Source organism: Dermacentor andersoni, chromosome 1 (genome assembly GCF_023375885.2).
Source record: "Dermacentor andersoni chromosome 1, qqDerAnde1_hic_scaffold, whole genome shotgun sequence".
Classification (NCBI taxonomy): Eukaryota; Metazoa; Arthropoda; class Arachnida; order Ixodida; family Ixodidae; genus Dermacentor; species Dermacentor andersoni.
This window is the reverse complement of record NC_092814.1, coordinates 235,338,629-235,351,235: the sequence shown is the minus strand read 5'-3', so window position 1 is coordinate 235,351,235 and position 12,607 is coordinate 235,338,629. Positions and strand designations below refer to the sequence as shown.

At 44.4% G+C, this 12,607-nt stretch overlaps 1 protein-coding gene across 1 annotated transcript in view; it reads right to left on the bottom strand.

Moving 5' to 3' along the window:
- The window catches only part of LOC126547921 (ATP-binding cassette sub-family A member 2-like), a 292,596-nt gene that overhangs the window by 23,268 nt on the left and 256,721 nt on the right, over positions 1 to 12,607 (bottom strand). The window contains exons 46-48 of the mRNA XM_050195975.3: positions 10,063 to 10,166; positions 7,443 to 7,635; positions 3,512 to 3,649 (exon numbers count right to left, since the gene is read on the bottom strand). Coding sequence (XP_050051932.1) covers positions 3,512 to 3,649; positions 7,443 to 7,635; positions 10,063 to 10,166 — 435 coding nt within the window. The remainder of the gene's footprint in view (positions 1 to 3,511; positions 3,650 to 7,442; positions 7,636 to 10,062; positions 10,167 to 12,607) is intronic.

The window sequence follows — 12,607 nt, the reverse complement described above, 5'->3', positions numbered from 1 at the left end:
CCTCAGCCCCTCCCTGCAACATATTTAGCATGTCCCTCATGCACATGCTGGGGATGTTTGTAGGATTCAGAAAGTGTGACCAAGTGATCATGCGGGGCACATCCCCAGGACATATTCAGCACCATCCCGGGAATACAAAAGATGTACAAAGGATATTAGCTGGATGTCACTGCAGTCACTGGGTTCCAAAAACTCCAATCCCTATTTGTAGCATTTTTCCAACTACCCCACTAAGCACACATCTTCGGCTAGAAATCGCATTTGGAAAAAGCTAACACTATGCTCATGCAAGTGTAGCACTTCTTACTACCTGTGTGTAAATATGCCATAAATAATGTTTGACATATTTCTTTGAGCTCAGGGAACACAGTTTGCACATGTAAAAATTAGGGATGTGCAAATAACGAATAGATCTCATATAAAATATTGAATCGAATGAAGAAAAAAAAGCTGAATATCAAATCGAATATCGAATATCAGACAATTTTTCATGAAATTTAATGCTTACAAATTTTGGGCAAGAAAATATGATGCCGTGCATGCTTCGCAGTCTCCTAGTATTGCATAGCAGGAATGTAGCAAGCTATTAGTAACATAGGTACATAGAAATCAACATATACAGTATGGTCTACTCTTATTAAAGCGAACACCAAACTGCCATCTGGAAAACATTCTTTTTTATCAATAGCATTTTTATTGAATAGAATCAAGTGCTTTTAAAGTGAAATTTTGTTTGCCTCTTCCTTCGACTTTTTCACTGCTGCTACTGCTGCTGCTGTCTTGCACACCGTGTTGGGAAGGGGATTCAGAGCATGCATATACTTGGCAGGAGCATGGCAGAGAGGCAGAGATGAAAGGGAACGTGAGAAGCTTGTTTGCAGCTTCCCATCGACGGTTGTCAGATTGCCCTCTGGAGCTCCCTAGGCGTCGGCATAATACCACCTTGACAGCTGTAATTATCTGTGAGCCCCCCCCCCCCCCCCTTCCCCCTCGCAAAAGCATTGCTGAAACTGCCGCATTTACCTTTCTACTAATGTGTAACACAGCCCAGGGGGGAGATAGAATGATAGAGAGGAGGCAAGGAGATAAGGCAGAGAATGGGCAGAACCAACACAGCCACGAAACGAGTGAATGACAGCCTTGCCATTCTTTGCTTGCATTTCCCATACATGGGGGAAGGGTGAGAGAGGGAAAAGGCTTCGTGAAAAGGCGAGCAAACGCTACTACTAGACACGACAGTGGTTGCGGAAAAACTGGATAAATTTAAGTTCATGGTACGGTGCGGTACGTTTCTGCTATTTTGGAAAAATAAACACCATGCAAATTTGTCAAGCAGGCAAATGATGCAGGGTGTACGGACGCAAAGCCACATTGAAGCACCATAGCACCTAAGCGACACTACAGAAGTGGTCGCATGTCAAATCAACTTATGGGCGTGTCATGGTAGTCTTGGGGTTATGACATTGCTCGAGGTAGCAGGTTCGATCCAAACCACGGCAGCCATATTTCAACGGGGGTGAAATACAAAAACGCTTGTATAGTTAGATCAAGGCGCTCATTAAAGAACCCCAGGGGATCAAAATTAATTCGTAGTCTGCTACTATGGCGTGCCTCATAATCCAATTGTGGGTTTAGCATGTAAAGCCCTATAATTCAATTAAAGTTTGACACTTCTGCCACGATGTAATGCGCCGTGTGAGGCAACGACAATGTTCATTTTCTTGGAGGGTATGAACAATGGCACATAACAATGCCTCAAGCAAACATTTCTCACTGTGTGCTACTCAGACAAACAGCAGTATTGCATGCAAGGCAATGTTCACCATCATTTTACCACTCTTGTATTCTACTAAATGCTGAAGAAACTAAAAATTTGCTGTCAAGGTCACCACTAATTATCGTAAATAAAAGCAAACAGCATAGAAAGCTTCGCTTACGTCGATTCCCATAGTGCATGGGGTCCGCATAATTTTTTTTTCCTCGGAAACTAATGAATTAGTGATGTTCTGTTGCAGTGAATACCAATGAAGTTCTCAGCTTAATAATGGACATGTGTTTTGTGGCGATCTTTTATTTATTGCACAGAAAGTTCTTTTCATTTGTTTTTCAGTTTTTAAAATACAGAAGGGCTAAACCAACTTTATGGTAGTACGGCCATCACCTCCTCTATTTTGTCAATTCCAGTGCAATCGCTCGCTCCCCAATGGGAGCCATCGGTGTGCCTTAGTTCAGTGAATTGCCGTGATGCGACGCTACCCAGATGGCACGACTGCTGGTGTCACGCGTGCATCTGAGCACACGCTGCTATCGTTAGGGTGGAAAAGTGGAAGACGCTCCGTCCCTGCATCTCTCAGGTTATCATGCATCTGTCAGTGTTCCTCCGACTTCCGTCATGAGGCGCCACCTGGATAGTACTCTCCCCCACGACCGTAAAGCAGGCGTGAACGCTAGCCGACGGGGGAGAGTACGAAAGGATGATAGGAGAGGGTGGTGAACGGTTGGATCGGCCGCATCAGGCTGGCATTGAAAAAAGTAGAGGAGGCGCTGGCATGGCTAATAAGGCCAATCTGCGAGACAGACGAAAGGACTGCTCCATGCGTAGCTGGTGCCAACAGTAAAGAGCAGGCACTGTCTGCACCATTTTATTGTCAGGTTTAGCGTGATTTGCCACCTGTCAAAGAATCTGAAATCTGGAGGGTCATGGCAAGTTCATGCAACACTCGCTACCCCTCCTCCTTTCTTCTCAGTCCCTCACTTTCATTTGAGAGGTGGTTTGTCAGCCTTCTGAGCGACGTACATAGCTTCTGCGAATAATCTGCATCGATTCAGCACCAAACTGTAACTTAAACGCCAACGTATGATAAACCAGCACCAATTAGGCCCAACGGCCGTGGCGAAAATTTGCGGCTGGTAGACGTGGTAACGGGCCACAAACTGTTGCGGAACAGACTGCCTGTGTACATACAGAGACGGCCCCGGCCAATGAAGCACCATTCTGCAAACTGCGGCAGTCGGACACTGTGTGTGTGTGTGTATGGTTACCACATCGGGTGGACGTCGGGGAGTGCTCAAAGTGACAAAGCTCGCTACCGCATAAGCCAGGGTCGCCCGTTCGAGGCACGCTTGGCACTCCTTTTGCACCAAAAACACAGTGAAATGCTTGCTTGGGTGGCATCGAGCATGAGGGTCTCTGCAGTGCATGTGACATGTGGCACTGCATGGGCCTCTACACTGAATATACCAAATATGTCGAATATTAGAAAAACCGAATACTAGTACATATTGGATTCACAAATCAAATTATTTGAACACTCACTACGCCATTCGGTGATATTTGGGTATTTGCACACCCCTAACAAAAATAACACACACGCAAGCACCATTCATGCTGTACGTCTCACATGCTTTGTTTCATGTGTAAAGATGCCATCAACAATATCTGAAAGATGTATTCATGATCAGAAATGTAGTCCACTCAGACAAAAATAAGACACATAAAAGCATCACTTACATTGTCTAAAGTGTTTTGGCACACAGAATACTCCTCTATGGGGAGTTCTACAAGGGCTTGTTCCATCTGGCAGAATACATAAGCCAGGGATATGTTCTCCGACTTCAAGTCGTACTGAAGCATGTTGAAATGCTGCTCCTGCAATCATGACAATAATTTGATGTGTCACCAACACAATTAATAACATGCTATACCACTATGGTGAATGCTAGTGACATCACAGGAAACTTTATATGGTTTTAAAGCATTTATATTCTCAATAAAGCTAATATTAAACACAAGTACTGCTTAATAAAATCGTACACTAGAACCCTGTTGATACATTTTCTAGAGGCCCACAGAAAAAGAACATATGTTCCGGGAAAACATAGCATTCAGTAATGCTTGCGGCAGCACTACTGGTGAGACAAAAAGTTACTTTCACACAAAACCTTATTTGAAGTTGACTATCGAAACAAACTATACAAAACCAACTCAGTAAAGGTTGTTATTGTTGCCCGGTAATTAAGAAAGAACATTCAACACTTTTTTTGGAGTGGTCATAGTCGTGAATCATACAAAATGAAGCTTGTGATTTCCATCTGGTGCTTGGGTCAAGTCTGCAATAACACTCACAGCCCCTTTTCACTTTCCGCACAGCCTTGTGTATAGAAGTAACTGCGCAAGGTATCGAAGGTCACGAGATAGCATTTGCAAATGTGGCTGTCCCTTCGTGCCTTTGTCCATGCTCTCTTGGCTTTAGGCTTTGTGGGTCATATTGAAATCGCTGACTGGCGACAATCTGAAAACAGTGACAGCGATCCTTCTGCATTGCATGGCAGCTTATACAAAATCACCATTTTCAGAGTTGACATGCAGTGGTTAAATGTAGGTGCTGCTGACAGACGGTATCGCATCGGTGGTGCACTGCTGCAGTTTTTGGATGTAACAACTGGAAAGAGAAATGTAACAAACAGATAGCTAACACTTATGACCTTATTCACATAACCCTATAGAAATTAAATGGGACTGGTGCTTCAAAGCATAAGAACAGGGAAAACACAACAGGAACATGTCAATAAGGCTCTACTGTATTTCTATATTTTTCAAAGCAACGAAGTCAAGTGGGCGCACTACCAGACTCCACTCAATTGCCTCTGCTGGAGCCAGGGCAGCATTCTGGCTTCTGCTGCTAGCACAAGCATTGTGCTGTGGGGTCTCAAGTGTGCTCTTTAGGACAAAGGAATGACAGCACAGTAGTGGAAACAAACCAAAGGTAATTTATTTACCTTTTATACACCAATGCCTACTAGACGACTTACAACTAATGGAACATGGTGGTGGATGCTGATGAATTGAGGAAGTCCGACTCACTACAACAAGATATCTAACGAATATGTTTGCCCATTCCTGGACAGCAACGCCTAAGTCATTCACGGGTGAAGTCTTGCGAATGACTTATAGTTCCCACAGTCCAAGAGGAGAAGGCCACTACATTGTGCATCTAAGTATCGCCGACATCAAGTGACGTTAGCAGCGGATGATGCGCCATCTCTCGTACAATCACACAACTACCAACACTGGCGCTGCATGTGTGCTATGCAGAGAAGCCGGATTCTAGGAGACATGAGAGCCATGCAGGGAACACAACAGGAGATGCGAGAGTTGAACGTCCCCACAGTGTGCACGCACATTAGCATTCCTGCTGAGCAACTGTGTGGATACGACACCGTGGTGCATACACTAGTCTGAGCAGAACAATAAACGTCAAGATAAATCTATTTAACCCTCTTTTTTTGGGTGCTGAGAAACGTCAATATTTTTCCGCCGGTATCATATCATGCACCATCAAGGTGCGCACCAGTAATGGCACTGCTGGCATTCATGTCAGTGGTGTGACACTTGCCAGGGCGCTGTTTCTCCTGCACAAGAGCAGTTGTCTCACATGCTGCGTCACGCTATGTTGCCTCCACGTATAATTAGAACATCATGTGAGGAGCTCGAGCGCAATGCTAAATCTCACTATCACTTTCAATGCTTCGCCTTTGAGCAAAACTGCTAACTGTATTAACGCGACAGCGTTAAGGGACCCGTGTCGCTGAAAATCCGGCATCGGCGTCCCACATTGGCGTCCAGCGTCCAGTGCTGGACGTCGTTTCGGCAAAAAAAATGTTTGAACCACCTATACCCAAGGCTCTCCATGTGGCGCAAGGAAGGTACTGAACAAATTGAATTTCTCAAGCTAAAATACGCAGAAAAATTGTGAAGTACGACTTACGCACAACCTACATATTACTAAAGGGAAAATCAGACATCCACCCATTCATAGCAATTGCTACAAAGGAAACCCAAACGCCTTTGTAGCAATTGCTACGAACGGGTGGATGTCTAATTTTCCCTTTAGTAACGATGAAACATATTTCTGCTATGCGAAAACTAAAAGAAACCCCTTTTCCAGCGCTTCTACCATTCATAGAGCGGCAATGGCATCTGTCATTTGTGCACCCCGGCGCGTGAGTATCTCGGGAACCACGGAGCAGTGCGCCCAGTTCTTCGCAATACCTCCAGATGGCGCTCGCCTCCGCTGCATCGTGGCCCACGCAAGAGGCCGCATTTCTACCAGAAAGCCCACCTTCGTGCATAGTGTTCACAGCCAGCGTTTCCCGGTAAACATTATGGTTACATACGCTCCAGCTGCCGGGCAGCATGAGAAGCAGTCAGGGATTTTTGAATGCTATTGCATTCCACTCTTAAAGGCAAAGCTTAAGCGTCCTCCATCTTTTTACAGTTGGTCATTGTATCTAAAATATCTTTTTAAGTAACTTCGTATCGTTCAAATACTTTGATGACTCAGCATTTTTGATGTAATTTAAATACTTTTCAGAGTACCTTGTACTCATTGTTTAAGACATTCATAGAACATTCTAATTCATTTTAGTGAGCCAACACGCTACCAACCTGTCTCAATGTTGCCGAGAAACAACATTGATTGTCTCTCAGTTTAATACACATCTCGTGCTTCATTTGTAGCACATTTTCTTCTGCATCAGCAACAAGGAAAAAATCTCAACAGGAAGAGAAACACAGGAAAGAATAAAGTAGCACTAGAAAGCTTGTCTTTTAGGCTGTGAACCTTGCAACACACACAAGGAATGAAAATGGACAGGATAGATGCTTAATTAAGACGCATTGTGTCTTTTTAGAATTCAAACCTATCACGCATCTCAACCTTCCTGCCAATAGTAACAACAAAAAGATCAAAAATCTGCAGAACAGCCAGAGTATTCATTCAAAGAACCTGAGCTATGTGAGCGAAAGCTTCCGCAGCCTTTTTTTGAAACAAGGAAGGCGAGGGGGTGCACAACACAACTTGGGTCATGTAAAAGGTTGCACCTAAGCTCAAACCATTGTCTAAGCTACACTCGAGTAGGTAAACGCTATTCTCTCCCACCCGCCCACATACTTAGGGTAGGCGAGACTATGCCCAAGTAAATCAGCCTGTTTTCCTCTTTTCTTTTATGCACATGCAGTAGTACAAGACCACTTTTGAAAGATGCCTGCTGGTGTTTTTGTCACATCTGTTCATTTTTGGAGCAATGACCATTTTATGTGTGCATGAGGCAGGGGGCAGAGAATTGTCCATCTGGTATTGAAGCAGTTCAGAGGAATTTTTGAGAATACTTTTGCTAGCTATCATCATATGCCACTTAATGTCACATTCCAATTGTGGGAAGCAATTTCTCCAGCAAACCAATAAATTTTTGTGGTAACATTGCTTTGTTTTGCTTTCTTTTCATTTACCTTGGGAGCATCTTACAAGTGACTAATTGCTTTCTTGAGATTTTGTACTTCTCTCAAATACTTTTCTGTATTCAGTATTTAGTGTTCTACTTAAATACATTTTTAAGTATCTCGTACAAGTCTGCTGTGCAGTTATTAGCGGTGAACTAACCTTGAGCATGGCATTATGGAAGACTCTGTGGAACCATGCAGCAATGGCATCATGGGATGTTCCTCTTGTTCTGACGGTAATACAGTAGCCCTCTCCAAAACGATTCTTCAGGTGCTGAATGCTGCCCAAACACTTGAAGTGGCCATTGACCATGATGGCCAACCTTGTGCACAGGGCTTCACACTCTTCCATGCTGCATTAGAAAAACTTGCATGAGGCTCCACTGCCACTGTGTAACTAATCAGTAAAAAAATGCTACTTGCTAAAATGCCATGGAAGCCAAAGTAAACATGCTTCTAGCACATTCATGACTTGGTAAGTAAAGCTAATACAATATTTAAAGAAAACTAGCTCAGCAACTCTGAGTAGCAGCATTTAAGACCATGGATGTGACTGCCACATAGGCCTGTTTTTGCCATGCCACACATATAAGCAGAGAAACATTTGAACAGGTACAACAATGCACTCCCAAATATACAGCATGCAAGATGTTGAAAAGAAAAAAAGAGAAACCAAGAAATAAAAATTATGAAGATCCCACACACTGTGGGAATCAACATTATGTGAAGCATTTTGCAGGTACCTGGCTATCTAACATTGTTTGGGGTAGCGTAAAGCAATACCAGGTGGACCAACATGTTTGTGAAATTGAGTAGTTGTGCTTGTGGGTCGTGAGCGTACAGGCCTGTCATGACAGCAGCACGACAACGACCACATTGAAGATGACTGTATGGCAACTACAGAGTCATTTCTACGCCGGCGATTCCAAGCAGGCTCATATGGCAATTGTTGGTTTTTACATAGGTAGCGGAAGAGCATAAAGGAGAGAAACACAGATTCTGACGTCATCAGCGACTATGTGTTACAAGATCATTCACATCTATGGCTGTGCCATGTAGTATATGTAAAACGATGATGGCATGTGTACTCCAGCGAAGATATTTTAAAGCATGATTAACTTGGTTACCATGGCCGCCGCCGCCGCCGCCGCCGCCGCCGCCGCCGGTGGCGGCGCTGCAGTGCAGTGTGATAGTGTGTAGCTGCTGCAGTGTGATAGCTGCTGCTGCAGCTATCACACTGCAGCAGCAGCAGCAGCAGCAGCAGCAGCAGCCTGGTTACGCCCACTGCAGGGCAAAGGCCTCTTCCTTACTTCTCCAACAAACCCGGTCATGTACTAATTGTGGCCATGTCGTCCCTGCAAACTTAATCTCATCCGCCCACCTAACTTTCTGCCGCCCCCTGCTACGCTTCCCTTCCCTTGGAATCCAGTCCGTAACCCTTAATGACCATCGGTTATCTTCCCTCCTCATTACATGTCCTGCCCATGCCCATTTCTTTTTCTTGATTTCAACTAAGGTGTCATTAACTCGCGTTTGTTCCCTCACCCAATCTGGTCTTTTCTTATCCCTTAACGACGTTACACCCATCATTCACAGCACAACGTCGCACAATTCCTACGTAGCGCGCGGCAAAGAAAGTACTGAGGAAAGTGGGCCGGTTCCGGAGATAGGTCGGTCTAAATCAGTGCCTTAGAGCACGAGATGTCACGAAAAAAAGAAGACGAAGTGGCACGGAGCACACATGCCGAGTGTTTCAAGGAACTGGCTCGTTTTGGAATGAGAGAGGTATGCATGTGATCGTCGCCTAATGATTAGAGCACCGGGCTGCTGTGCTTGATAGCAGAGGTTCAATTCCACGGACAGCGACACATTATTTTCTTTTTAAAGCGAGGAGACAGGAAACTACCTACCTACTGCAAATTTCCAAGAATGAGGCAAGAAGTGCTTTGCATTAAAAGCCTTTCTTGTCAACCCGTACATCACACCATACCCCTTTGTCCTTTGTGAGTGACACTATGTGCACTATATTTTAGTCTCAGTGGTGCACATTGTTGCAGTGAAGCTGGGAGGATGGTCCCATGCATTCACGAGTACAGGGATGAATAAGATGTCATGCAGTGGTGACCAAATCAAAAACCGCCACAGTTAACAACTGTGTACAGCATGGCTGTGGCAAGGGAGCCCACATTCAGGAGAGAACAAATGGCTCGATAGTGAAAAAATTTTGGGATATTCCTGAAAATTTTGACAGCGAGACATTGTCTTCAGCAAAGGATATTGTCAAAAGGTGCCAGCTTAGAGGGCGCCAGCAGCAAGCCATGCATAGATGTGGCTGATTTCGTCCTTCTTTAGTAAAAAACCAACAGGCTACCTTTCACACCTACTGCCAGGAGACTGTTTCTCTCTGTCAGTGCAGTGTATACAACCTCCGCATACCTTCCCAGATATTTATTGACAAACTGTTGAAAAGAATTAGCCTCCCACACAGGGCTAGTAGGAGAGAAATTTCTACGGAAGTGTGTAGATCACGCAACAGAAGTAAATGTTACGTGTAAATAGGTGGGCCCCTTTTTTGTTGTTTGGTGAAGGTAAAATGTGCGTCTGCGGCCACCAGTCCCACTTAATTTTATCTTTTTATCAGCACAAAATTATGACAGAAAATAATAATTCCTGAAGTAGCACATTCTAATTCAATGCAGATGGCAGAAGCCCAGTTAAGCGCCGTGACATATTACAATCAGCCAAGATGAAAGAACACAGAACATGGAACATATTCTCACCTGTGAGAGGTGAGAATCACCGATCGGCCTCCTCGAACTAGGTCCTGAATGAGGTCCCACAGGAATCTACGTGTGTATGGATCCATGCCCGTGGTAGGTTCATCCTGCAAGACAAAATGTAGTAGTCAAGGTGTTACCCACTACTAATTAATACAAGCAGTAGAGTAGTATTAGTTTATTGTATTAAGGACAAAAAGGAGAAAGCAAAGGAAGGGCCGTGACCACCATAGCTTCCCAGAGGACACCTGAGCTGTCCTGCGGGTGTTGAAAAAATACAGGCTAACAGAAAAGATAGAGGAGAAAAAATTTACGATATATAATAAAGAAAATAGGAAAGAAATCGTTGTGTGAACTGATTACTTCTTTTTTTTTCTGGAACTGCAAGAAAGTGACTGGCAGTTCTACAAATTATGGCAATTGCTGCACTTTATTTCTCTGCTTTACTGAATGGCTTCATTAACTTGAACGACCCACTGGCCTGGGAGTTGGTTGTGCAGAAGAGGTTGTACTCATCGAGGTGCTTCATTTAGTATAGAGTGTATCGTACAATCTACATTAAAGGGGTCCGGAAACGCCACTTGGACTTGGTGAAAAAAAAAGTCTGAATAGAATACGCTGCTGTGGACATCTCAGCCAAATTTTGTATTCGTGTGTTGCGTGTGGAGATTGCAAGCGGTCGCCTATTGCTCAAACACTCTCTTTTCAACAGAAGCCTTCTCCTCTCTTTTCGGGATACCATATTTCGTCCTATAGCAGATTCACACACGCGGCGGCCGATAGCTGACATCAATCAAGAAGGGTGTTTGGATCAGTGCGCTTGTTCCTACAGTTACTGCGTATATTCATTGACACAGCTTAATAAACAGGGTGAAAAGTAAGTGAAGATATGCATATTGAATTTTGATAGAAATAATGCATTTCCGGAAGTACGACTATCATACTATTACCAACTATCGTCTTCAAAAGCTCGTCCGTGCCTGCCTGCATAGGAATGAAACTTTGGCCACACTGCTTATCAGTTTCGTAGCTGATGGGTCTCGCTAATTTCTATTAGTTTTGAACACTCAACTAGCCTCAAGCTAAGAGAAACTTAAGGTTAGACAAGACATATGCTTGCCAGCACTAGCTTACTCCTGGCCACTCCTGGCTAGACACATTGGCAGACTTCACTTCGTATTGAGCTATTGCACAAAATGTGTAATTTGGATGTGGCTACTATCAGTTGGTCAAGCTGGTGCAGGACAAAGCTGGTCCGCACCACTTAGCACAGCCAGACTGGAGCACATGAGCGCAAGCTTGCAATCCAGCCCTTTCGTGTGCATAGTTAGCCACCACAGTTGCATGTAGCTACATCTGCAGCGTAGCGCAGATACCGCGGCCGTTGTAGGGTGCCATGACAAGCGTGCTCGCTGAGCTCGCTGAGGACAACAGCATGTTCTTATCGGTAGCTGTGGGTTATGCGACTCAAGACCCAAGCGCCCACACCTGACGAATATGTCCTGTTTGTCACATGTTAGCAAACAGGCCTCGAGCACATCACCTACAGGCCTTGAGCACATCACCTACAGGCCTTGAGCCTTGAGCCCGCAGACCTTGAGCTTGCACTCAAGCACGGTGCCCTCGAGGGGTGTTGCCATCATGGTCGAAGCTTGTTACGTTAGGAATCCTTTCAACTTGAATCCAGAGTGTGGCATCCTTCGCTTAGCTGATGTGCACGCTGCCGACATACTTGCATGAGGGAACATGAAGTTTGTTCGGCCCTCAGAAATTGTGTGATTTTTGTAAAGTTAACCCTTTGAGGGTCAATGATGTAAATATACGGCGCCGCAAACTAGTCCAAAATGGTCGATGCCGTATATATACGGCGCCATCTGTACGTTTAAAAAGCGCGCCAATTTCCTAACTTTTTCATTTCTGTCATGTGCTGCCCCTATGTGGGAATACAGGGAATTTTTTTCGCGCGCCTCCCTCTCTCGGTTTTCGTTGCATGGTTTGTTTTAGCGCTAGTTCGGTCCTGTGCGTCCATATATTACCGCTCGCGCATTGGTGCGCAGGCAGGCGGGAGGCGGTTTGGGTTTTGTTCCGTGGGCGGTTTCGGCTTCTTGCGCTTGCAAAACTGATAGCTATCTCGTTACTAATCACTCAAAGGGTGACCGCTAGTTTCTCGCTCGTTTAGTGCTCACAGGGGTGCGCACATGAAGGGTGCCGCTGTGCATGCGTTTCCGTTGCTTTTTAAAATTTTTTTGGAGACTCTCAAAAACTAAATGCCTCTGGTTGGCGATAAGATAAAGATTAGTGGAAGTTTTTCACACATTTTGCTTTTTTGACAGGCACACAACCACAGTTCTTTTAGTGTGCGCACCTACGCAGTTCGATTACGCTATGGATGTACATATTAGTGTAAGAGCAGGAACATTTGAGTCTTGAGAAATATTCCCATGTGTGCATTTTCAAAGCCTTGAACTATAACAATGCATCAAAATTTTAATTCTTATAAGTTTATTTCCTTTTTTATTGTTGTTATTCATGAATGAAGAGTACATAT